The following is a 22,510-nucleotide window of genomic DNA, read 5'->3' on the forward strand; positions in this document are numbered from 1 at the left end:
TCTATTTTTCCAACCTGCTTTAGACAACTCTTTCTTAATACCTCTGTAATTGCACTTATTTAAGTTGAGGACACTGGTTTGAGACACGAGTTGCTCGCCCCCGAGCTGAATTTGAAATTCTACCATGTTGTGGCCACTACCCCCTAGAGGATCCTTAACTACGAGATCTCTTATTAATCCTAACTCATTACATATTAGTAGATCTAAAATAGCCTGTTCCTGGGTAGAATTTGCAACATATTGTGCTAAGAAACACTCTACAAATTCACCTTCCATGTTACCCCTGTCAATCTGATTTGTCCAGTCAATATACAGATTAAAATCACCACTAACAATTGTAGTGCCCTTCTTACACGCCTCCATAATTCCTGACTTATACTTTGTCCTACAGTGAGGCAGCTCTTCGGGGTCCTTTAGACGACTCCCACCTGTGACTTCTTTCCCTTGTTATTCCTTGTTTCCACCCAAACTGTTTCCACAGCATAATCTATTGCACCTATATCATTACACACCACCGCACTGATACCTTCCTTTATTAACAAAGTTACCCCACCTCCTTTTTCTTTTTGCCTATTTTTCTGGAATGACGAATACCCTTGAATATTGAGTTCCCAGTCTTGATCACCCTGCAACCATGTCTCTGTAATAGCTATCAAGTCATATTAATTTGTCTATTTGTGCCATCAACTCATATATTTTGTTACAAATGCTACCTGCATTCAGATAAAAAACCTTAAGTGTTTTGCCATTATTACTCACTCTGGTTCTAATTTCTGCTGTACTCTTCTACTTATATTTTCTGTCCCTTGCTGTCACACTTTGATTATCATTCGCCTCTTCACTTCGCTGCACCTCTGCTCTCTCGTTTCTTTTTGATTTTTTAAAACTCCCCTTCAATGGATCCCCCCCCCTCCTCCTCCTCCTCCTCCCCCCCCAAATTAGTTTAAAGTCCTATCTTCAACCCTGTTATGCGATTTGCCAGGGCACTGGTCCCAGCATGGTTCAAATGAAACCCATCCCAACGGAACAGCTCTCTCCTTCCCCAGTACTGGTGCCAGTGCCCCATGAGTTGAACCCATTTTTCCTACACCAATCTTTGAGTCACGCATTTACCTCTAATCTTATTTACCCTATGCCAATTTGCACATGACTCAGGTAGTAATCGGTTATTACCTTTGTGGTTCTGCTTTTGAATTTAGCCCTGAGCTGCTCGTAATCCATCAGCACAACCTCTTTTCTAGTCCTACCTATCTCATTGGTACCTACATGGACCACAACAACTGGATCCTTCCCCTCCCACTCCAAGTTCCTCTCCAGCCCAGAATAGATGTCCTTAACTTTGGCACCAGGTAAGCAACAAAGCCTTCAGGATTCTCTGTCTTTGCTGCAGAGAACAGAATCTATTCCCCTAACTGTGCGATCCCCTATTACTACCACATTTTTTTTCTCCCTACAACTTGAATGGCGCTCTGTACCACGGTGCTGTGGTCAGTTCGCTCATCCTCCCTGCAGTTTGTGCCTTTGTCCACACTGGGAGCAAGAACCTCGTACCTGTTGGACAAGGGCACTGGCTGAGGCTCCATTAAAGCTAAGTTCTGGACCGCCATGCCTGCCTCACTCGCAGTCACATCCTGCTGTCCCTGACCACAGTCCAAATTTGATGTAATTAATCTAAGGGGTGTGACTGTCTCCTAAAAGTGTCCAGGTAACTCTCCTCCTCCCTGATGTGTCTCCAGCTCGTCGACTCTGAGCCGAAATCCCTCAAGCAGCCAACATTTCCTGCAGATGTGGTCAACATGGATTGCACTGACGCCCACCAGCTCCCACATACTACAGCTGCAGCACATCGACTGTCCAGCCGTCTCTTCTATTTAGTTAAATATTGGGCGTTAAATATTTTAAACGTGAACTTCTTAATTGTACTCTTCAGCTGTAATACTGTCTCCTGATTTAGACCACTTGGCCAATCAAAAGAGACACGAAAGAGATACCCACCAATCACCTACCTGTTTTCCTGTGATGTTACACTTTGGCTCTGACAGGTATAAACAATTGAGGGAGCTCTCTGCTGCTAGTTTTTATCTCACGCTGCCGCTGCCCTTCTCACGCAGGTCTGCTCTCCTTGCGCTCTTTTATCCTGTGTCTCTGCTGCTCTCCTTGCACTCTTTTATCCTGTGTCTCTGCCGCTCTCCTCACGCTCTTTTATCCTGTGTCCCACCGCTTACACTCTTTTATCCATTGAAAATTTGATCCTTAAGTGTGCTTGAGAGTTTTGATAATGTTTGGGCTGTTGACTGGCAGTGTTTTAGGAGTAAAAGAAGATGGGTCTTAGCAACAGATTTGCTTTTGAAGAGGAAGCTCTGCTCATGATTGAACAGTTTTTGACATTTCCAGATTTAGAATGAGGGAACTGCTGGGAAGTTTGAAGCCAAAGCCTGAGCTAAAGAGGATGCCTTTTACGCAAAAAATTAAAAAATAAAATACTTCCGTTGAATATTAAATTGATGTAAATACAAAAATGTGGTACAGCTTTTAAATTGCTGATTGAAATATAGAAGGAAATGCATGTATTCCATTGCTGGTGAATTAGGAAGGTTGTCAACAAGAAATACTCATATCTAATGTTTGTACCATTGTAATTATATGTTTACTCTTTTCAAGGTTCTTGTAGAAAAAGAATGGATCTCTATGGGACACAAATTCTCCCAAAGGTAAGCAATGCTTTTTCATTGGTAATTGTGTAGATGTGTATTGATCCTGTTGGGAGCAAAGGTTTAAAACATATTGAAAAACAATGGTAGTGCTCCCTTGATATCCTAGTGGATAAAGGCATCCATCACATGGTCTAGTCAGAAGTCTAGTACTAAAGTCATACAAGGCAAAAAATTCCAGGTCCAGTTTCTGGTACCTGCTTGATTAGTTGATCTCAATCAAGGCAGTAGTGAGGTACCATAAATGCTTTTGGGCTAGAGGAGAAATTTGTTCCTGATTCAGCAAGTGACTCTTGCTGAAAAATAAAGATGGTTGGGCGTTGAATGAGGATGAGATCTCACTCAGCTGTAATACTCTTTCCTCTCAACTCTCCTCTCTCTCTTGCTCACATGCTCATTCTTCCTGTTTCTTTCCCTGCCTCACCTTAGTCATTCTTTCCAAGTACTGAGCCTCCCATGTGAAATGGGTGATCAATGTCTATGAAGTTGTATTCAGTAAGAGTTGGAGGTGATGCAAAAAAGTTGTAACTATAAGGAAAATTCAAGCTTGAGTGACTAATAGGTTTGTGGGTTTTGCCAATTATTCCAAACGTTGTGTTACATTTGTTCATTTGGTGGTACACTCGCTATGGTCAGAAGTGCAAGTTCTAATGCCACTCCTGTACTTGAGTGCAAAAGGTACTGCAATGAAGATTGTTGATCTTGTGGACCTCTCCACTTGAAAGGGCAGATGATATGGTACTATTTTGAAGAAGAGGGAGATGCTCTCTGCTTACCATTCCTTTCTCAATACTTGAAGTTTGGGATTTATTGTTGGCATAACATAACTATTGCCTGCCTACTTGAGAGCTTGTGAGGCCAAATGGCCTACTCCTATTCTTATGTACACTACTCTCTAATATTAATATATTGTGTGAATTTAGTAGTATGATGTGTTCTTTCTACGAATACAAATGTTTCTTTTTGTTCCAGTAAATTTGTATTTCAGCAGGGCCTGGTGGAGGCCTAATACTGTGTTACAGGGGCAGAAAGTCAGGCCTAATTTATTTTTCAATTAATCAGTTTTACTTCACATCTACTGAAATACTCATCCATGCCTTTTGTTGTCTCTAGACTCCACCGTTCCAAGCCTCTCCTGGCTGGTAACTCACCTTCCATAAACTTAAGCTCATCCGAAGCTCTTCTGCCTGTAACTTGCACCAAGTCCCATTTACCCATCCTCTCCTGTTGGCTGCCAATCTTGAAAAGCCTCAATTTTAAAATTCTCATCCTTGTTTCCAACTGCCTTCATGGCTCATCCCTCCTGAGCTCTGTAACCTCCTCCAACCCTGCAGCCTGCCAGAATACCTGTGCTCCTCCAATTCTGGCATTTTTGGGAACGGCCAGTTTTCATTTCAACAATGCCTTAAGCTGCCAAGCTGGAATTCATTCCCGAAACCTCTCTGCCTTGCTGCTTCTTATTGAGACAGCTTAAAACCTACTTCTTTGACCAAGTTTTTGGTCACTTGTCCTAATAGCTCCAGTGAGGTGCTGTTCGATAAGTCTTTCCTGTATATATTAAAGGCACTATATAAACTTACAAGCTGTTTTGGGGATAGAGGGAGTTGGAGCTGATGCATCCAAGGTCCCTGCCCCTGATCACAATCCATTGTCTCCTGCAAAGAAAATGTGTGGATGTACTTTGAGTGAGGACAGGATTGAGCTTGGGCAGTTGAACAGCCTACAGTGATGTAGGCTTTCATGTAAAGAGAATGAACTTTGACAAGGTCTCAGATTATATGTGAAAACATCTCTCAGTCCTTCAGGTCAGCAGGGAAGTAGGTTGGAGGGGAAAATAAGTATCATTTCATTCATGGATTTAATTTTATGTAAGGTTAGAGACACTCAGTTTCTTTTTTACCTTTCACAGATGTGGGCATCTAGAGGGTGACCCGAAAGAAGTTTCTCCTGTATTTACCCAGTTTATTGAATGCACCTGGCATCTGATGGAACTGTTTCCATGTGCTTTTGAGTTTAATGAGAAGTACCTGCTGGAGATCCATGACCATGTCTTCTCCTGTCAATTTGGCAACTTCATTGGAAACTGCCAGAAAGAACGTCAAGAGTTAAAGTGAGCGTTAAGACTGTCCATGTTATAAATAAGTTAGACCTAGAGCTTTTATGGTGCAGAAAGCCCTAGTGAATTTATGTTTATTGCTAAACTAATGTCATGTTTAGCTATCACTTGTCATAAGTAATGTGTTTTGAATTGGCTCTGGGTCCTGCTTCGATATTTTAATGGCTAGTTATAAACTGCCTATCCCAATACAACAAATGTATTGACTAGCATTAATTAATTTGAAATGACAACCTAAAGGAGGAAATAAAACTAGAACTCCTGAAATGTGCTGGGTTAGCTGCTCTCAGCCAGGTCCATGAGGGTGCTACAGAAAATGAAACAGCCCTGACTAGAAAGCAACTCCCCCTCCTAAATGCTGTATAATTTTCTCACCTTGAACATGCATGCCTATGCATGACATGTGAAGTCGTGATTGGTCGTGCCTATGACGCTCCTCACAATTGAGTGGTTGATAGTTGATGACTAGGCTCACGTTTGCAAAGTGGCAATTTGGATGAGATAACTGAGCTGCAAAGCTCGGGCAACTGTTTCTCAGTAAAATTTCGGTGCTTTCAGGAGAAAAGGGGTGAATTTGATTTGGAGGTAGCACTTAAATGTCAATTTTTATAGTTGTTACTGTGTTTGTTTTCAAATAATTTGAAAACCTTGAGATTGCACTATGAACTTTAAAATGTCCAATCCAATTAGATGTTTAGATTGCTGGTATGACTTTAGAAATTGTTTTTTTGTGGTTATAGACTTCAAGAGAAGACTTATTCCTTGTGGCCATTCCTTTTGGAGAAGCAATACCTCTACCAGAATCCCCTATATAAATCCAGTGCAGTAAATGTTGTATTGAAGCCCAATACTGCACCTTTTAATTTCAAGTAAGTATATTTCAGGAACCTGAAACTTTTTTTCAGTATTTGCAACAGTGTTCAAATATATTTGAAAATGATATCTTGATCAATTATTAATTGAAAGCAGTGTTTTGTGTAACAGTAGGCCATTTGGCTAAAATATGTTGTTGCTGAGTTAGCCCATTATGACCAGACCTGCACTTGGGAGTGAGTTGGGAGATAGATGGGGAGAAAGTAAGTTTATTAAAATTGGTCTTGTGCCTATCAATTAGTTGATCATGCTCCAGCAACACCCCCAAGGAGTGGTGGATGGGAAGGCAAATTATTTCAATATCTCAAACCTACCTTCAACCCATCCACTTCCGATGGAGGCAGGCTGCTGAGGGGAAAGGCTGGGTAACCAACCAACCTACTCTCGGGAGGCAAATTGATTACTTGAATCTTTTAAGGAAGCTGCATGCCATCACTTCAACAACATTTTTATGTTTAACTTGTGGATACTGAAATTCCTGGTCTTCAGGAATTCTGGCAAATAAGAGGTGCCAAGAAGGTTGTATCCATAAAGTATGTGCCTTTAAAGCACTGCTTGTGGACCAGGAGATACTATAGTCTTTCCTCCAGACCCAAAAAACTTTCCTGCAGGAAATAAGACTGCTACAATTGACTCACCCCTACCTCCGATGATGTCCGGTTTTCTTCACCCACACAATGTCAGACTTACCTAGCATTTGATCCTCGGCTGCTTTCCCACCCTGTCGATCTGACTGGTGGGAAACCTGTTGGGGGAAAAAAAATCTGTGAAAGAGATCCTGTGGTTGACTTTCTGCAGGATGTCTGATAACCTTCATGGCTCTCCACCCCAGCTCTTAACTGCCAGCTCTCATCCTGGCCCTAAAGTAAATATTGGGGTCAATATATGTATCTGTGTTTTGGTTTCGCCATATTGCTCTTCACATTTTACTAAGACTCATACATGAAGAACGGCCACTTGACCAGAGTGAGACCAGCACCTATGAAACCATATCCAGTATCAGTCAGCACCTTAAGGAAGGGAGAAAATTAGGAAACTACACCATTTTTGATAACTTTATATAACATATTTGCATCTGGTAAGGAAGTTCTATTTTGATGGCATCTATCTTCCTACTCATTGAAATAATTTTCTTTCCCTTTTTTTTTACATGGGTCAAATATGGGATTTGAAAAAAAAAACACTTGCATCACATGCTGTCCTTCAACTAAAATAATTGGCAAACATGTTCCTCCTTTGCCTAAGTTGCTTTTAAGCTAATGCTGTGAGAGTATCTCTGTGAATCACCTGACATTATTTTCTCCTTTATGGAATGCCAAACTCCATGGCTATTGTCAACGTGTCCAGCACATCTAGTTTGGTGCATTGGACCATCTACAAACTATGCAATTGTGATGGGTTGAGTGACTTTAATAGTCATTTCATAAAAGTGAAGTCTCCTTTTATTGAGCTCCTAATATGTTGACTATTAATTTTTTATTGTCATACTTTTGATTTGTAATGAAAAGTTTATCTTTTTGTAATTTTTTATTTATTTATATATTCTTTGAAAATCCTCAGCCGTTAATACATGTTTAGCAGCAGTTAATGATGTTTTTGTTGCAAAAGCTTACTGCCATTTGTTGAAGTGCCACTATCTTTATAAGACATAATCTGTTTTCTTATCAAGATTCTGGTGTGGTATGTATAACCGTTTTGATAGAGGAATGCATCCAAGACAGTCGGTCCTGGATTGTCTACATGTTTCAATGAAACAGAAAATAGAGCTGGAGGGAACTGTAGCAGATCTGAATCAAGTAAGAAATTTAAAATTGCTCTATTGGGGCTCCATGATACAAGGCACTGCTTGGTGTCTTACCAAGTCATATAAATCAAAGACCCTAGATTCAGATTGCATTCTGTACTGAGTTAGGGTGCTACATTTGGTCACAGTGCTTGTGTTCTACAGCCAGTGTTTCTACTCCTGTTGCATACATCTCCCTCCATCATGTTATTGAGTGGGACCATTCTGTTGCCTATGTGCAGATAACTTTGGGATATCATGCACTGACCTCTTTTCTGTTAGCAACTGGCTAGTACAGCCTAACGAGCCTTACTCCCTGTCCTAACATTTCTACCACAAGGCAGTTTTTTGCATCTTAAAGAACAAACAGTGATAGCACAGGTTTTTATAATTTTTTAAAATCTTCATTTGTGTTAATTACTGCATTTGTACAATATTGCCTTCATTTGGTGTCTGATTCACATTCATGCTGTTCTAAGAATCAGAACGACCTATTGTGTTTGTGTTGGCTCTCTGTAAGAGCAACTCAGCTGGTCCCACTGCCTGCTCTTTCCTTGTAGCCCTCCAAAGTTTCTCTCTTCAGGTGCTTATCTAATTCCCTTTGAAAGCCACAATTGGGTCTGCATCCACCACACACTCAGGCAGCGTATTCTAGAACCTAACCACTTATTCCATTGGTTCTTTTGCCAATCACCTTAAATCTATGATTCTCAACCCTTCTTCCAATGTGAACAGTTTCTCCCTATCAATGCTGTCTGGACCTGTCGTGATTTTATCAAGTCTCCTTTCAACATTCTCTTCTCTAAGACGAACAACTTTAACTTCTCCAAGTTATCCTCATAACTGAAGTCGCTCATCCTTGGAACTAATCTTAAAAATAAAAGCAGAAAATACTGGAAAAACTCTGCAGGTCTGGCAGCATCTATGGAGAGAGAAAGATTTAACATTTCAAGTCCAATACAGCTCCTCTTGATGCTGCCAGGCCTGCTGAGTTTTTCCAGCATTTTCTGTTTTTAACGCATCTGCATAATTTGCTTTTGTTCTCAAATCTTTTCTGTACTCTCACTAAAGCCTTCACATCTTTGCTAAAGTGTGGTGCCCCGTTTCCACCTATTCCACCAGCTTGTTTGTGTCTTCTTGAAGCCTATCACTATCCTTCTCACAGTTCACAATACTTTCAAACTTTTTGTCATCTGCAAATTTTGAAATTTATTACTAAGTCTAGGTCATTGATATATATCCAGAAAAACAGTGGCCCTAGTACCAACCTCAGGGAACCCCACTGTATGCTACATTCTTACTTGAAAAACAACCATTCACCACTACTCTGTTTCCTCTCACTCAACCAATTTCATATCCATGCTGCCACTGCCCTTTTTCCATGGGCTCCAGCTTTGTCGCCAAATGTATTAAGTAGCATCTTACATAAGAAATAGGCATGGGCCATTTGGCCCCAGGGTGACTAATTCTCAGGGAAAATATTAAGGGACATTTTGGCATGGGGACTATACGAGCGGGCAGGGTTTGCTGACAAACTTATAAGGGGAAATAAACCTGTGGCAGCGGGTGAAGATGAGGGGGTTGCTTGTGATAACCTTAGAGGACATGTCAGATCAAGAGCAGTGCAGATGCATACTGTGCTTAAGCTAAATTTATAGGGCTGAAATATGGAACAAATATTGTCCTGGCAACATACAGCCCATGACGCAGGACAATTGCCTCAATTACAGGAGGATCTCATAAAATACGGGATGGTTGGTCACCCTGTTCGGTCCTTTGAGCCTGCTCCGTCATTCTGTAACATCGTGACTGATCTGATTGTGACTCCACTTTCCTGCCTCCCTCCCACACTCCCTACCCACCCCACCCAATTTTATCAAATACTTTTGGAATTCCATGTTCACCTCGTCAGAAAACTCAGTCCAGTTAATTATGCACAATTTGCTTTCGACAAATCCATCCTGGCTTCCCTTATTTAATCCACATTTGTCCAAGTTCTGTTAATTTTATCCCAGAGTGTTGTTTCTAAAAGCTCTCCCATTTAAAAAGTGTCCAGCCTATAGTTTCTGGATTTATTCTCGCATCCTTTTTTTTGGGTAAGGCATGACATTTACAATTCTCATCTCCCTGACACCACCAACGTCTGTAAGGAGGAGTAGAAGGTTATGGCCCATACTTTCACAATTTCCACCCTTACCTCCCTCAGCAACCCTGGATGCATTCCACCCAGTCCTGTTTGACTTGTCAAGTTTAAGTTCCACCAGCCTTTCTGCTACTTCCTCTTTATCAATTTTTAGTCCATCTAGTATTGCAACTACCTCCTCTTTCACTGTGAGTTTGACAGCATCTTCATCCTTGGTAAAGACAGGCAAAGATTACTCATTTTAGTATCTCAGCTAAGCCCTCTGCCTCCATGCTTATATCCCCTTTTTGATCATAATCAGCCCCATCCCTTTTCTTACTTCCCTTTTATTATTTATATGCCTGTATATGACTTTTTGGATTCTATTTATGTTGATTGCTTTACGATCCTTGGCCAAACCCTGGGACGTGGGAGGAGATCTGCTTAGGAACCAATAACATTTAGTTTAAAATTGATAAAGGTTGAGATTCAAGACACCTGCTTTTGGAATAAAACCACAAGATTCCACAGGTTTTGAAGTTAAAGTTGAAAATTTACAATATGTATCTTATACTCTAATATTCAGGGTAAGGATGAGTTTCATGTGAATTAATAGATGAACTGTGGTCAGACACACCACACTACAGAGTACATGTCAGATTCAATCAAAACAGATTCTATGGATTTCTCAACAAACCACCCAGATGTTAGTCCCACTATGAGTCAGCCAATCTCACTGAAACTTCGCCCTTCTCATGAGGATTGCCAATCTCCACTTTTGAAGATTCTGCCTTAGAATTCTCTACAAACACCGCTCCCACTTGGAAGGCTTTAACAATGGCCCACCTCACAGGGTTTCGGTCTCACCTTCCGAGATTTCTTCATCCTGGATTCCTGAGTACACTTAACACTAGCTTACAAGCACACTTCAGATCTATGGCTATGCCAAGCAGAACACCACTGTTCCAAGGCGGGTACCTTTGCCCCAATGGCCCTCTTTACTTAACGTCTGCTCCTTGCAGTCCTTTAACTTTTTAACTCAACTGGGACCTCTGCCTGCCCCTGTCTCTGTGGCACTTGTTGGCTGGCAGACTGCCTCAAGAAGAGCTGTTACTGATCCTTAAACTGATCTAGTGACCTATCAACTCTGAGGGTCCCGTCCTTGTTTCTAGGCAGGAACTAATGTAACAAGCATTGGTCATCCTGTGCCTTAAATGTTACAATCTCCACAGAATGTTAATTTAACACCCAGGGAGTCACAGATCATGACAGGTCTCGGTCTTTTCTTTGCCTCTCTCATTTCCTTTTTCGCTTCCTCTCTGAACTTTCAATATTCAGCCTGTCTTTCACTTATTATCAAACTGACATCTGCCATGTGCCCTCTTTTTCTGTTTCATTCTGCTCTCTATCTCTTTTGTCATTCAGAGAGCTCTGGCTTTGGTTGCCCTAACTTTCCTCCTTGTGGAAATATACCTTGACAATACCTGAACCATCTCTTTAAAGGCAGTCCATTTTTCATTACAGTTTTTGCTATTGAGAGAGAAATTTCATCTCTTCTTTTGAAGGATCCTTTTCTGTCTAATAAATTTTCATTCACTACGGTACTTTCCACAGAAATTCAAATCACGTAAGTTATCATATTCGCAAAATGTCTCAGCAAGTTATGCAGCTTTCTGTACATGGTGTCCACTTTCACACATTGCCAGTGATTTATTGCTGAATCATAATTGGGAACCATTACTCTTAATTTTTTCCCCTGAAGCATGGAAGCCCTAAAGTCACTAGTGCCCCATACTATCTGTGAATTGCTCAATAATTCCTGAACAAACTTAGCAAACTGTTGATGGAAATTGTTTCACAGAATTGAGGTGCAACCCCGATGACAACTAATTAGCCTACTGCCAATCTTAAGGTTAACGGAAACAATAACGAATGTGATCTTGTTACAAGGTGTCAGCAGCTACAGACAATTAGTCTTGCACTCCAAAATTTGGAAGTTTTTTTTTCATATGTACTGAAGAAAATTAGAGTAGCAACTATGGTATTTTGACATTCCAGCTTCATTGAGAATAACCCTGTTTGAAGTACCTGAACTCCTGGTTTTGATAAAAAGAAAGAAAAACTTGCATTTACATGGTGCTTTCCATGGCCACTGGCTGTCTCAAAGCACTTTATAACCATTGAAGTAATTTTTGAAATGTAGTCACTTGTAATGTAGGAAGCCTGGCAGCCAGTATGCACTCTGCAATCTCTCAGAAACAGCAGTGTGATAATGACTAAATAATCTGTTTTTTGTAAAAGCAAAATATTACGGATGCTGGAAATCTGAAACAAAAACAGAAAATGCTGGAAAAACTCAGCAGGTCTGACAGCATCTGTGGAGAGACAAAAGAAGAGTCATACGGACTCGAAATGTCAACTCTGTTTCTCTCTCCGCAGTTGCTGTCAGACCTGAGTTTTTCCGGCATTTTCTGTTTTTTGTAATGCTGATTGAGGAACAAATACTGGCCAAGGCAACTGGGAAAGCTGCCCCCGCTCTTCTTTTAAATAGTGCCATTGGATCTTTTACATCCACCCAAGCAGGCAGATGGGGTTTAACATCTCATCCGAAAGATGGATGTGGTATGAAATTGTAAATGGATGCTAACCTTTTGCTACACCGTGAGACAATTGGACAGTGGCGTAAGCAAACCACAGAATGCTAAGTCAGTACCATTAAAAATGCTGGGTTTTTTTTGCCTGCCCACCTTACCGTTACAATCCTTTTCAATTACAGACTTCCTTTCTGGATTTGGTCATTACACATAATATGCAATGGACAGGCAAATAGCAAACATAGTGGCAAATTGGGATGTCAAAAAAGTTGGTCCCACTTGCATAATTCTGTAAGAACTATTGTCATTGACAGTGACTGCTTTCGTATCTGGTGACCAGCTGGATTGGTGCCAGTGCTTCCACCAGACTCTATTACACAAGGAACACAGGAAGAGTAGCCATTCAAAAAAGAGCACAAATTGCCAGTAAAAAAAAGCTCCACACAGTTTCTTCTGCCTTTGGAACTCTGTCACACTGTTAATGAAAATCTGACCTGTTACACATCAGTTTAAATACAAAGTTCATTATTAATTGCTGAATTAGAGTTTCTAGACCATGCCTTTGACTATGGGAAATCTATTGACCATTTGGATCACTTTGAATTGTACCCTCGACATGCCTTTAAAGTACAGAGAAAAAATAATCATATCGATGCTGACCAGCTTCTATCCCTAATGCTATTTTAGGAAAAAGATAGAACACTTGACTAATATGTAAATTATTATATGTTGATTTATAATTGGTATTTTAGTGTATAGAGTTAAGTAAACGTGCATTGTTACTTTTCTCATTCCTTGTTCTATTTTTCATGTTCCAGAAACTAACTCAACAGGATGAGTCACATTCTGATACTACCTTTATCTTACCTATGAAATTTTCCATTGAGGAAGATTCCTCCCAGCCACAAGTACTTGGTGCTCCTCTGGACTATATGGAAGAACAGCAAATTCTGTTAGCAAATGGCTCAGAAGAGGTAATAGAAACTGTTTCTGATCCGAGCAAAGAGAGGGACAATGTGATAGATTCATCTTTCACACATCAGTCTACTTTGAATAACATTGACTGCCTTGGGTTAGTCAAGTTGAATGTACAAGTCGATGAAGAAAACCATCAAATATCCCAAGATGCAATAGAAAAATAATTACTTATTTCCAAAGAACTTGTAAGTCTTTGTTCACAAGTGTAATCGTCTTGATATAAAATATCACTCTGCAAAAGTATCAGAAAGGGCAAATGCCAACAAATAGCTTTTTAACAAAGGGAAGATTGCTCAACATCTGTCAGGGAACCTGACTGCTTCAATATCAGGATGTACTTCAAAGGGAACATTTTACAAAATTACGCTCCTGGTATGGATCATCACTTGCCAAAAATCCATTTTGAAATTTGGGCATGTCCATAATGGATGGGAAATTGTGGTTATTTTCCACCTGAATTCCCCGCATGCTTCTAGCAGCGAAGTTCAGATGTTATAATCTGTCCAGTTATTGGAAGTTTGTCTTACTGTATTTCTTAGACTTTAAAGGACCAATCTCAATAAGTAGCTTAATTGTAGTGTTTGAGGGTGTGGTAAACTGTTAAGAAACCTAAACTGGCTGCTTTGTATATATGTTTTCTAAATTGGAAGTTCTTAAAGTTTTAGATTAAATAATTTCTAATGAATAAACAGATTATGATTGAATTTTCCTTTTTAATCTCTTTGTCCAGCTTTCTCCCCTCATGCCATTCTATTACCTTTGTTCAGAAATGGCTCCATGGCTGCCACATCTGATATCTTACCCAAGTGCCCATTCGATGTGTAATCCAACGAAACATGTTATTCTCCATTGATATTTGAGTCTAATTAAGTTTACAATAATTCTCTGCCACATGCATTTCTCAGCAAGAGTCACTGCATTGTAATTAGGGACAGGAGCTCTGGCAGATTTTTAAGGCCAGTTGTTGCCTCAGCTGAGATCAAGCAACTGGGCACACAGAGGGGATGTGAGGATTGATCCATGGATTTCTGGCCATGGTTAGAACCAGCCTACTTTGGGGAGACCCTTTATGGGCTAAGTCACTGGAAGAGGTTGTATTTCACTTTGTTTTTGCAAGAAAATTTTTCTCATTGGGTTGTCCTTTTCTATTTTTTATGAAAAGTATTGCTCATGGCAAAATATTTTCCAGCTCTTTGAGTGATTGTGAGACATTATTACTTCACATTTTGCCTGCTTTAAAAGTAGTTTTGGTGCTTTATTTGCCATAATAGCGCTGATTTATTTTGAGATCATATGGAAACATCCCTTCAAGTTTATTTTCTAATCTATTATATATGTAGGTTGTCAAAGCTTTGCTTTTTTCTAACATGTTTGATATATTGTTTTGTGATTTATTATCTGAAAGTGAAATTCTAGTTTTTCCTATTCCAAAGTTTCTTTGTCATTTTCTGGGTTACTAAACAACTAACCTAATCTCAGCTGGAGTGCTATCTCTTTGCGAATCCTTATTGGGCGCACTAAGGAACTGAAAGATCTAAGAACCATGCTTTACAATTCTTTTGGGAGGAGCTCTCATGACCTGTGAAATTTGTGTGTCCTAGATAATATCAGATGTGCAAGTTTCTCATCTGTTACAATGTCATGTGCTGACAGTACAGATTTTCTATTGGGATCTTGCCAAAAGCAAATAAGTAAAAAAAATGTAAATAAAATGTTGTAGAGTTTGAGTTTCCCTAATGGCTATTTATTCAAGGCTGCTTAAAGTTTGATCATATTCTCTGAAGAAAATGTTTGAATAATGATTAGAATTTTATGAAATAAATCATAAAGTTGTCATGATTAGGATTTTATTATACCCTGCATCGATCCATTCTTTGACTAGACATTTGGAACGTAAGGGAATTGCTTATACACAAGTCATTGTGATTGATATTACTGTAGCTCACATTGGGAGTGTACATATTTGCTCATCGGCTCTTGTAAATCCTGGATTGTATAGCACCACTCCCTTCTCTCAACCTCTAGGTCACCCACTTAAAAGGAGACCATACTTGTGCAAATGAGAAGAATTCCCACCGCTTATTTGCTGACTGTCAGTGCATGTACAGTTGAAGCTAGTTAAATCAGATTTTAAATAACAATGAAATCAGATTAATTTGTGTTTTGGGAGGAGAGAAGTTGCTTTTAGTAACTTTTTAAAGAATATGGAAAGCAGCTATCTTATTGCAGCCTATATCTGTGTTCCTTGTATGAGTACACCCAAATCCTTCTGAACATCAGTATTTAGAAGTTTCGCACCTTTCAAAAAGATATCCTGCTTTTCTGTTCTTATTACCAAAATAACCTCACAATTCATTTGTCGATTTGTTGTCCACTCACTTAATATGAACATACGGACAAGAAGCAAGAGTAGGCCATTCAGCACCTCGAGCCTGCTCTGTTATTTAATAAGATCATGGCTGACCTGATAGTAACCTCAAATCTCGATTCCACCTACCACCGATAACCTATCACTCCGTTGCTTACCAAGAGTCTATCCATCTCTGCCTTAAAAATGTTTAGACACTCTGCTTCCACCACCTTTTCAGGAAGACAGTCACAGTTTTTACTAATTGAAATACATAGTATGGGGTCCCTGTATTTCAATTAGTAAAAACTGTGACTAACTTCCCATTTCCTCAGACAGGGTGTTGAGGCCCTTTGTAGCTTTCTTTTGTTCTAAATTAAATCAACTAACAGCACAGAATAAGAATTGAACCTGAGACATTCTGGTTGATCTAGCTCAGTTGACATTTATACCTTTCTTAATCATTTTATAGACAGTGCCACATTGGATTTTAGTTGATTTTTGAATCTTATTTAGGTACATTTTAAGAAACTTAGAAATTTTACCCAAAATGAAGGCAACCCAATGACATTTTGTATAATTAACTTTCTAAATTATTTATTTTTCTTTGGATTATTGAAAGTCATCTTTCAGATCAGAATCGATCAGCAAAATAGTTTTAAGTTGACCTATCGTCAATAAAGGGACTTTTTAAAATTCAGTTTATGATGATGTAGTTTGTTTGCAGATCATTGATTTGTGCTTTCTGCTTTGTATGACGTTCCATTGGATAGCTGATGCCTGTCATAGAAGTATTGATCAAGGCATGAGCCAAATACATTAGTGAACAGTGTTTTATTTCAGACTTCCAACAGCTGCAGTATTTCCCTTTGACTTTAGTCTATGGATTAATATTGAATATTGCCCAAAAAGGGAAGGCATCCTGTTGCTGTTCAAACTTTGTGCAATTATTCAGTAAATGATCAAAATTTGCCTTAGATTTGACCACAATTCCATGTTGTAATATCAATCAATAAATGTTTAATGACCAGCTCCAAATTGAATTTTTCTAAGCAGTTTCTAATAGTGTGACTACTGCTGCTTGTATGATTGTGATCAACATTTCCTCCAAACTGCGCAAATGTGCGACCATGCAGCAGTCCAGAACTTAACACTCGGGACAAATAGGCCATGGCCTAGAAGCGGCCCCTTTAAGATGTGTAGCTGCGTTGCAATTTTAAACGGACTGCAAAGTGCAACAAATGGGCCACACAATGTGAAGTGAAATTAGAGAGAACATTGAGATATTTAATTTGCACAAAGCTGAATTTGTTACTTTTAATGTCTGTTTCACCTGTATATAGACATTTTTTTAAAAAACCTATTCTGTATCTTCTCAGTTTCAATCTTCAAAAGATCTGTGTAATTCCCTTTTAATGTTCAACTTAATTGCCATAATTTTTGGACATTTGTTTTTAAAAAAAGGTTTCCTTATTTTTTCAATACTGCCGGGTAAATGTTTCTGACTGAACGAAAGGAAATAAATACAAATTTTAACTTGGAGATTACTACACAGAAATCAATTCAGGGTAGTTGAGAGGCTATTTTTGCCTGTGCATTTTTAACTTGCCAACTTTACCCCTTCTCCTCCTTTCTTGTTGATTTTTGGCGGAGTTTAGTTTCCTCTGCCATCTTAATCAAATCCCCATTATTTATGAGAGTCTTGGTCATATTTGTTGTCATTCTATTTGACCGCATTTGGTGAGAAGGATACATCAGTTAAACTTCAGCCTGACCCCTGCTAATGTTTATACTTATGCATTTCCTGTTGGAATTAACAGATAGTGATCAGAGGAGGAACCACAGCTGATTTTTTTCTTTCTTCCCTCTTATCCAAGATTGGGAGGGGTGCGCTGTGGGGGTAACGAGATTTGTACAGCCCTTACTGCTGCTGTGTGAATTGGAGAATAGCATAGACTGCATTGAGCAGGTCTCCCCTGTGTGTGTGTATAGATAAACTTTAATCTGCTTTCCTCAAATTGAAATTTTTCAGTTGCTCAGTAGCCTTAAACAAAATTTTATGAAACACTAGCTTTTCTAACCTTCTGAAGACAGTCTTGCAGGGACATTTTTGACAAACCTCTGACGCCCTCCAGTACCTGCCTAAGTTGACCTAATATTGGCTGTCTCAATTTCTTTGCTGCCCTTACATTTTAAAAAACTTAGAAATTTTTCTAAGCTACCTCCCTCTGAACTTTTGACCCACCGTTCTCTCGGGTCCAACCCTGACATTTTCATTAGTCTTGCTGATAAGTGCGGTGGTCAAATTGATCTCTACCTTTTAGAAATAGAACACCGACACTGTCTTCTACCTTCCCCTGGATCTTCTAATATCGAATCATAGTTTTCCAGAAAGTTGCTGACCTCCTCTCTTCTTGAGATTGTCCCCTTTCCCAGCCTACAACCTTCAACCTCATAGATGCTTCGTCCCTCCCAGAACCATGATAAAATTCCCCATGTCCTCACCTTCCATCCCAATAGCCACCGCATTCAACAGATCATCCTCTGCCATTTCCACCACCTCTAACAGTGTCATCACCAACACATCTTGCCCCCCCCCCCCCCCTTTCAGCATTCCAAAGAAATCATTCCCTCCTCAACTCCCTGGTTCACTCTTCCATCACTTCCAACTCCTGCTCCCCTTCCCACAGTGTCTTCCCCCTGCAAGTGGAGGAAATGCAATGCCAGCTGTTTCACCTCTCCCTTTCCCATTACCCAGGGCCCCAAACACTCCTTCGAGGTGAAACAAGGATTTACTTGCACTGCTTTCAATTTAGTATACTGTATTCTTGGTCACAATGTAGACTCGTCTACATTGGGAAGACCAAATGCAGATTGGGTTATAGCTTCGTGGAACACCTTCATTTAGTCCACAAGGGTGACATTGAGTTTCCAGTTGCCTGTAATTTTAATTCTCTGCCTCAATCTTAATCTGACCTTTTGTCTTTGGCCTCCGCCATTCCAAAGAAGCTCAAGGAATAGCACCTTGTCTTTCGATTTAGATACTTGCAACCTTCAAACTTCAAGTTGAGTTCAAAAATTTGAGATCATAACAAGCATTCCCATTTATTTCAGACAGCAGGTGTTGGCAATGTTTCTGTTGCCATTTACACCCCTAAACCCATTTTTTGGTTATTTGTCCTGTTACCACCTCTTTGCCTTCCACTGTTGCACAGTTTAGAAGAAACTTTGGTAGTTGCACAGCAACCCAAATGTTCCTGAGCAGACGTTCACAAGTTGGCCCTTTTCAGTTATTGCGCATGTGTGACAACACAAAATAATTTAATGGAGCCCCACACTTAAATGTCCATGCACGCCAAAAAATATTAAAGGATATGTTGACCATCACCCTTTTTGACATTGTCATTTCTGCTTTCTAAGCTGTCACAGATCTTCCTTTTTGTTCTTTCCAACCCTTCTCTCCCCCCCCCACCCCCGCCACCCCTCAGCCACTGGCCACACTTCTCTTTTCTCTGTCTCTCTACTTGGCTAAAATCTGTAATATTTGATGAAAGTTCACTGACCTAAATGTTGACCCTGTTTCTTTCTCTACAGTATGACTGAGCTGCTGAGTATTTCCAGCATATTCTGTTTATATTTCAGATTTTCAGTATCCATAGTATTTTATCTTTCCGTTAAAATAATCAACTTTCCTTGTGAAATGCATCTAAATAATTTATTTAAAAATGAAAATGAGTCTTGTTTTTAGTGAATGGGATTGAATTGATTTTTTTATATCAAAATTGCTTCAACAGTAGATTTTCAGCTTCTGCAGGGCAATAAAGTGCATCAGAAGTTTTCCTGTCACCAAAATTATAGGGATGAATTTTGTTTTGGCATCTCCTATCACATTTATAAATGTGATTGGTATAGTCAAAAGAAATTCTCAACTTTTTGGGGATTAACGTAATTAGTCCATTGTATTACTTGAAAGTGAGGGGCCAATTAAGATGTCAGTAAAGGAAGACATATTTGTCTGTCGAACCTAGTTTGGTAAAAAATAAATTTCCTTTCTAAAATATTTTAATATCTATTTTGAATATACTGGGACACATGCCCTTTTATTTAATTACTCAGTAAATCTTTGTTCTGGGCATTAGTAAACTCCTTCATTGCCCATCTTCCCTTTCCTCCGTGCCCTTCCTGCTCCCACATAATTGGGACATAGAAACAGAAGTAGGTTATTCAGCCCCTTGAACCAGTTCTACCATTCAGCTAAATCATGGTTGATCTGTATCTTAACTCCATCTACCTAACTTGGTTCCATAACCCTTAATACCCTTGCCTAACAAAACTTTATTGACCTCAGTTTTGAAATTTAAAATTGGCTAGCCTCAACAAATTTTGGGGTAGAGAGTTCCAGATTTCCACCACCTTTGTGTGAAGAAATGCTTTCTGACGTGAACCTTGACCAGCCTAGCTCTAATTTTAAAGTTCAGTCCTTTTATTAGGAAATCTCTCAAGAGGAAATTGTCATGTGGGCCATGCTGTGATAATTCACAGACTAACTTGACGAAGGGACGAGAAACTAACAGACCCCAACTTTTGTGTACAATGGGGCTGATGTCAGTTTTGGGTGCCAGCACTGGATAGCAACAGAGAACTTCTAACCATATGGTGGCCAGAGCCCTTTGGTATTTAGGACAAAAAGCATACACTTACTATATTTGACCCTTTGCACTACTGAATTAGCTAGCTCTGGTCTTTAATTAGAAGACAATGCAATACTGTCCAATTTTGTATTTAAAACTAATTTCTACAACGGATAGATAATTTATTTTTCTTAGTTTTAATTTCTCCTATTGAAGGAGCCTTTTTTACTGAACCATGGTTTCACATATACTGTTGGTTTTCCAAGTTACTATTCTTTATGCAGTAAAGTTCAGCCGGTTATTTAATCATAAAACCAATCTCAATCCTGACCTGTCATCATTTGCATAATTGTATCCCAGTAGGGAACACTATAACTATCAGAAATGGGAATCTTATCTGTGTTTCTCCTTATTCAAAGGCACTGGAGTGCATATAATCCTAGCCGAGATTATCTAACTCAGTCCAAAGCAGCAATAGAACTTAGAGCTTCTGTAGTATATGGTTGGATGATATACTGCCTTTACCAATTGACTCATTGAGATAAAATCTATAATTAATATGTATGTTGACATTACAAAACAAATTTGTTTATTTGTGTGCCCTAAAAGGGAAAAAGTTATATAGTTGTGCTTATCTTTTGAAGAATGTTTTATGAATCAAGCCGTTGAATATTTTGTACCAGCAATATGTGATTATCTATTTTGATTCCTGTACTTGCATTTGTAAGCGGTAAAATGTTCTTTTTGTGAATGTAATAAAAGTATAAAGTTGCATATCTAATGTGTAGAATTCTTTGATTAAACTTTTCTTGTCCACACCATAACTCATTTTAAGTGATGGTTGACGGATTAACACTTTTTTAGACACAAAGATTTAAAACACAGGCAGTTATTCAACCCATTGTATTCGTACCAATGAAAAATTCTGTCCAGTCATTTCTGCCCACTCTCCTGAAGGTGCTTACTTACTTCTCTATATCTTCTAGCTCTCCTGCTGTAACATTTTGACCATTTTTCATGTCAGCTTGAATACAAGCGGAGAAAGCAATGTTTAAAAAGAAAGAAAGATGGTGTCCTTGGCTTTATTATTAGAGGAATAGAGTACAAAAACAAGGAAGTTATGTCAAGCCTTTATCAAACTGCTTAGCCTTAGCCTTTGAATATTGTGTTGTTAGGAAGGGTAGCAAGGACTTTGAGAGACTTCAGGAGAGAATAACTAGAATGGTACCAGGAATGAGGGACTTCAGTAAGGTGTTCAAGATCATGGAAGGTTTTGACCAAGCGAAGAGAAACTTCTTCCAGCGGCAGAATCAAGAACACGGATTTGACGTGATTGGCAAAAGAATCAAAGTAAACATGAAGAAACACCTCTTTTTAAACACTCTATGGTTATGTGATTTGAAATGCAGTACCTGAAAAGGTGATTGATGCAGATTAAATAGAAACATTCAAAAAAGAATTGGATAAATAGTTGAAGGGAAAAAACTTTACAAGGCTTGTTCTTTTAGAGCTGGCACACATATGATGGCCTGAGTGGTGACCTCTAGTGCTATATTGTTCTATGAATATCAAGTTAGATACAAAATTAACTGGTGGATAAATTCAATGCATTAGAAATCTTGAATATTAATTCTAGACTAGGTGGTTTCACACTTCAACAAAAGTGCTATTTTGATTGCATATAAGTGCTTGGGCCAGAATACTGGAATGAGGGGAAAACCTAGGTAATGTTCATACTTTGATAAAAACACTTCTTAAAATAGAGCTTAGCTCATTGGCAAAAAGGCTTAACATATCCACTTTTACAAAGCAGCTAATGCTTAAATGAATGAATCCAGACTTCTGCAATTTAACCATTTATTACTAAGTTAACAGGGTCAGCTACCACTGGAAATGATAGAGAAAGGGGTTTGTCCCTCAGATCTGCTCTGTTTTGACACCTGCAATATCAGCAATCTCAGATCATTTTTTAAAAATATTTTCCAGGAATAGATTTGTGTCTCTGCTTGATGAGAAATTTTTGGAATTGTAGAAGATTAAAGTGCACAAGGATACTTTTGGCTCTTTATGGCTTCGCTTTCCCAGAATAATCCACAATTAATCTCACTGGTTTGCTCTCACCGAATAGTTTGTCTTTCTCTGCTTCAAATGTTTATTCTGCAATGAGAAAACTCAATGGTATATGTCTTTATCCCCAATGCCAAGCATTCCATACTAGAACAATTTTTTCCCAGTTCCCCTCTGAATTTTCAATTGGGAAATAATATTTCTCTGTTCATCCCATCAAATTCCTTCATAATCTTAATGTAAGGCTGTTTAAAAAATAATGAGATCTTTGACTTATTAAAGCAGGAA

The 22,510-nt window shown here is 39.0% G+C and overlaps 1 protein-coding gene across 2 annotated transcripts in view; it reads left to right on the top strand.

Moving 5' to 3' along the window:
* Nucleotides 1–20,931, top strand: part of mtmr8 (myotubularin related protein 8) — a 58,443-nt gene extending 37,512 nt beyond the window's left edge. For both annotated transcript variants that reach the window (XM_041194936.1, XM_041194937.1), the window contains exons 10-14: nucleotides 2,662–2,711; nucleotides 4,621–4,821; nucleotides 5,568–5,696; nucleotides 7,370–7,496; nucleotides 13,018–20,931. In XM_041194936.1, the coding sequence (XP_041050870.1) occupies nucleotides 2,662–2,711; nucleotides 4,621–4,821; nucleotides 5,568–5,696; nucleotides 7,370–7,496; nucleotides 13,018–13,341 (831 nt within the window). In that variant the 3' untranslated portion in view covers nucleotides 13,342–20,931. The remainder of the gene's footprint in view (nucleotides 1–2,661; nucleotides 2,712–4,620; nucleotides 4,822–5,567; nucleotides 5,697–7,369; nucleotides 7,497–13,017) is intronic.
* Nucleotides 20,932–22,510: the final 1,579 nt, after the last annotated feature.

The sequence above is a fragment of the Carcharodon carcharias genome, chromosome 9 (genome assembly GCF_017639515.1).
Source record: "Carcharodon carcharias isolate sCarCar2 chromosome 9, sCarCar2.pri, whole genome shotgun sequence".
NCBI classification, from domain to species: domain Eukaryota; kingdom Metazoa; phylum Chordata; class Chondrichthyes; order Lamniformes; family Lamnidae; genus Carcharodon; species Carcharodon carcharias.